General features: G+C 44.1%; 1 protein-coding gene across 1 annotated transcript in view; it reads left to right on the top strand.

The window, feature by feature from the left end:
* Positions 1-5,000, top strand: part of LOC143277655 (uncharacterized) — a 19,590-nt gene that overhangs the window by 2,736 nt on the left and 11,854 nt on the right. The window contains exon 2 of the mRNA XM_076582550.1: positions 2,387-2,621. Coding sequence (XP_076438665.1) covers positions 2,407-2,621 — 215 coding nt within the window. The 5' untranslated portion in view covers positions 2,387-2,406. The remainder of the gene's footprint in view (positions 1-2,386; positions 2,622-5,000) is intronic.

Below are 5,000 nucleotides of genomic sequence, written 5' to 3' on the forward strand. Positions count from 1 at the left end.
TTTGGTCTTTTTTTTTTTTTTGCTTGCTTTTTGTTTGTTTGTTTTTTTGTGTTTTTTTTGTCTTATTTCCTATTTCCCAACCATGGACAGACAATCCATGTCTTGAGAAAAAAAGAGAGTAGATAATACCAATAAAATATACAGGACGAGAGGGGGTGGGGGTGCGGGGGGGGGGGGGGGGGTGGGGGGGGGAGAGAATTTGTGGAAGAAGAAAGGTGGGGAGAGGGGTGGAGGGCTGGTTGGTTCAGAGTCAAAAAGATAGCGAGAAATGGACTGAGCAGGCTAATTTTGATCTGAGAAACAAACGCGCGCGTGCATTTTCTCTCTCGATCTCTATCATCGATCACCCCCCACCCACCCACCCCCCACACGCACACACACACACACACACACACACACACGCACACACACACACACACACACACGCACGCACGCACGCACGCACACACACACGCACACACACACACACACACACGCACACACACACACACACACATGCGCGCCACAGAGAATGCGAATGCGAATACATTATTCAGAATAGGCCATAACCCCTCTCTGAAGGGGTTATTACATAATCATGCGCTCGACAGAGACAGAGTAAGAGTGAGAGAGAGAGGAGACAGAGACAGAGTAAGAGTGAGAGAGAGAGGAGACAGAGACACACAGACAGAACAATGAGAGACAGAAGGACAAAGAAAGACATTCATAAACAAAACAGCAAAACATGATTCACAAAAAAACAACAAAAAAGCTTTCCTTGTTTCTCCAGAACAATAGACTTCATTCATTGTGAAAACAGAACTACGACAACAACATTCATTTCATGCAAAAGCTAGCGAGCCCGAAAACATTTTGTGATAATGAATCACCTCTTTAACTTACCTGTCCGAATCATGCTTCCGAAAAATAACAAATCACCTCATTCTGCCTCATTATCCTCACTTCTTTTTTCACTTCCATGATACGCATGCTCAGCAGACGACATTTCGTGTCACTTTGACAGCGTGAGAGTTGGTTCCCTTGACAGATGAAAAGGCCAGCTGCTGGTGTTGCACGAGAATTACTCTCCCCCTCCTCGCCAAATTTTCACTCAGGAGTGAATTTCCTCGTACGAGTAACTTAAAAGTCTAATTCCACTACACTCCTACCCCTTCCCCCCCCCTCCCCCGTCCCGGTCCCTCCCCCCCCAAAAAAGAAACACATACACGATTTTTATTTTGGAGTATTGAACTGCATTGTATTACTTTTTGTCACATTTCTCTGCATGAAACAGGGCCTGCTCTCTCCATGGAGACCTCGTCGCCACAGTACAGTCCCACATTTTTTTTTTCTTTCTTCTTTCGTTTGTTTTTGGTCTCTGTCCTGTCTGCATGTGTATAAGTGTATTTGTTTTACAATCAAAGTGGAATCTTTTACAGAATAATTTACCAGCGATTACCCTTTGGTTGCCTTGGATTCTTTTACGTGCGCTAAGTGCATGCTACACATGAAACCTCGGTTAATTGTCTCATCCGAATAACCAGCGACCAGACCACAACTCAAGGTCTAGTGGAGAGGCGGAAACTTGTAGCGAGTGTGGGATTCGATCAGAATTCTCTCCCTGTTTAGGCGGAAGCGTCAGCACTTCATGGAGTAAAGGGTAAACGTCACATAGCTTTTTTACGGCAATCGGGGAAGTGAAATCTTATCCACTGTGTCTGGGGCTCGGCATTGGGAGGCGGGGCCCAATTCTCTCCCTCCACCGTTTTAATATCCCCCAAGTCGAGTACCTGTTCACACCTGGGCGGAACAAGGAAAAAACAAACCTTCATGAATATATAATAAGCAGCTGACATGCTTACATATATTATTATATTACCTCTTCAACTTACCTGTCCAGGTTATGCCTCTGGAACAATAACAACATCCCTTTGCTCTTTCTCACAGTCTTTATTTCGTTTTTTCTTCCATAATTATTATGCATTATACCCAGCAGACGACTTGAGGTGTCACATCGACAGCGTGAGGATTGTTTTCCTTGACAGATGGAAGCCCGCTGCCGGTGTGATACGAAGAGTTTACTCCCCAAGAAATGAAGTCTGGGAGTGTTTTTTTGGTTTTGTTTTTTTTCCCCCTCCCATGTGGCAACTTCTTCGTAAGAATAACAAAATCTTCAGACTATACTGTTGTCTTCAATATCCTCCATGTTTATCATGCTTTTCGTGTATTGCTGTTTGTGTAATGCTGTATTGAACAGTTGGCATGTGCATGTACAAGCACAGATTGTAAGACTGTTAGAAGGGCTGGTCTAGAATCTCCATCCTTGAGGGGTGAAGATAAATCATTCTCTCTCTCTCTCTCTCTCTCTCTCTCTCTCTCTCTCTCTCTCTCTCTCTCTCTCTCTCAGGGAAGACGAAGAAGACGAAGATGATGATGGTCGGCAGCAAGCATCCTCTCCTGACCTTGACCTTGGTGCTGATGACCTTGACCTTGACCCTGTCGTGTCGGTTCTCGGGTTTCTTTTGCAATCCGAGGCAGGCCGGCTGTCCCGGGGGCATGTGCACGGTCAGCGGTGGGGGCTGTGTGTGTCGCCCTGCCTCCTCCTACTACATGGGCTACGACCCCTACGGCCTTGGCAGCGGGTATGTCTTGCCTGAAGATGGTAGTGATGTTCATGCCTTTATCTTTGTTCGTTTTCTTTTCTTCAGTTTTAAGCACCGAGGTTAACTCATTCTATACCACAGCTACGTGCCTGCCCCTGGACCAGCCTACATGAGACCACTGCAGAAAAAAACCAAGAAGGGTGGTTCACAAAAACAACGAAAATCGATGGAGAATTCTTGATTTAATCACTTGATGAAAGCTTCTTTTTCATGCTTCCGGAATCCGTAAACGGTTCAGTTTACAATGCCAACTGTACCAAGCAAGAATAAACGAAATTAGAACAGTGTGTTGGCACGATAATACTCGTACCTGGTCTACAGGGGAAGTGATCATGGTATGAGTTAACTCTTACCTGGAGCAGAATGAGAAAACAGTCAAAGGTCCCGTACAGCCTTTCACGGCCCTAGGGGTTATGACTGCATTGTGCTTAGCGCTCGGCACAGGAAGAAAGGCACCCAAAGCTGGGCTCAAAACGTTCCAATCAAAGCAAAATACAACTGCCACCACTACTACTATTAGTGCTACTACTTCTACCTGCAGGATGGACACAGTTGCAGCTATATATTCACACTCTTTTGGTGTTTAACAAATCCGTCAATTTCTCGCCAGACATTGTTTCTTCTTCTTTTTCCTTCTTTTTATATATACGCCTGAATACTATCGAATAATCATACATAATGTATATGTTTCAGAGTCGTATCCGACTAAGACCATCAGGACAGCAGATGAGGTAACTGCTGTCTCGACGATCTGGGCTAGAGTTTGATTATAGTGGAGACTGTTTTGTCAAGTTATATTCCCTCTCTCTCGGTCAAGAGGGTTTTTGGAGAGTTGGAATCTGGATGGTCCACAAAGACCAACAAGTTCCCAAAGCTGCAACACTGAGAGTCAAATTCGAGAGAGCCTTTCACAAAAGACTAGGATGTAAATGACTTCCATTCACAATGGGGAAACAATTGAGCATACAGCTCTCAATTTGCCGTTGGTCCAACTATACGCACATATCATCCTCTGAAAAAAGCTGAGCATTGGGCAAATAATTACAGTCATACACAGCCCAAATTTGTCGAAGGACAATTCACACACCAAAGGCACTGGAAAATATACGAATTACTACACGATAAAAATGCCCAGTTATCAGTCCGATAAAATCTTTCCAAATAAGGAAATAAGAAAAAAAACACCTACAATAACAATAAGTAAGTGAATCGATCTAGCAGGAAACGAGAGAGGCGACAGAAAAAAAACAACAGAATAAAAACCGAAAGAAAGAGAGCAGAGAGAGAACATTGTTGCACAGAAGCCCCACGGAAAACCCACTCATGAATGGCTCGAAGACAGCCCCACGTCAACACCGTCTGGGATTTTCTGAGGGGATGAAAAACACCAAACACATCCAAACCTATGTCACGCTCACTCCGAGATTTTATAATTAAAAAAAACCCGTTGATTTACTGAACTGAACTGTACTGACTGAAGAATCATTGGTTTGAAGAATGATAAACTACGATCTATTTACTGGATTAAACAAACCGAAGATTCGCTAGTTCAAAGAATGGATTGTCTGGTTTGCCTGCTTCATCTATTCAGTCCCTTCAGCGCATACAAAACTCTGCTGCCCGACTCGTCCTCAGAAAGAAAAGATCTGAGCATATCACTCCTCTTTTGCAACATCTCCAATGGCTCCCTGTCTCACACCGAATAAAGTACAAGATCAGCACTCTATGTTATAAATGTATTCACAAATCTGCCTCTTCCTATCTTTGTGGCTGCCTTCACCTCTACACTCCATCTGGCTCTCTACGATCGGCTTCGGATCCACTATGTTTACGCATACCCAGATTCAAACACTCCACTGTTGGACGCCGTTCTTTCTCTGTCTCTGGACCTTGCATTTGGAATGAACTTCCTCTTTCGCTTCGTCAGGTCTCCGCACTCAGCTCTTTCAAGTCTGGCCTTAAAACCCACCTCTTCACAAGATAGCCTCCCTCCCCTGCCTCTTCCTTGTCTTCAGTTTCTTCAGTTTTAGAGTTATGCATGCGTGTGAATGACTGGGTGAAAGCGCTTAGATTTGTCTCTGCACAATATTCAGCGCTATATAAATATTATTATTATTGTTATTAAACAACGTCCACATTTTAAATTCAGCCATCTTCCGTTAACGCCCGGAAAAAGCGACTCCAAAGTCGTCATTACGTGATGTTCTCGCTGGAATTACGTATTACTTATGTCGTCATATCTCAGACTAATAACAATGGCACGAGACAGAAAAATTCAGGGAAGGTGTGTAGGCCCCCTTTTGTAGTGGACTTTTCGTCGCTCGCACAGCGAGAAGTAGATCATATGACATCATGGGC

The sequence above is a fragment of the Babylonia areolata genome, chromosome 34 (assembly GCF_041734735.1).
Source record: "Babylonia areolata isolate BAREFJ2019XMU chromosome 34, ASM4173473v1, whole genome shotgun sequence".
In the NCBI taxonomy this organism is placed as follows: Eukaryota; Metazoa; Mollusca; class Gastropoda; order Neogastropoda; family Buccinidae; genus Babylonia; species Babylonia areolata.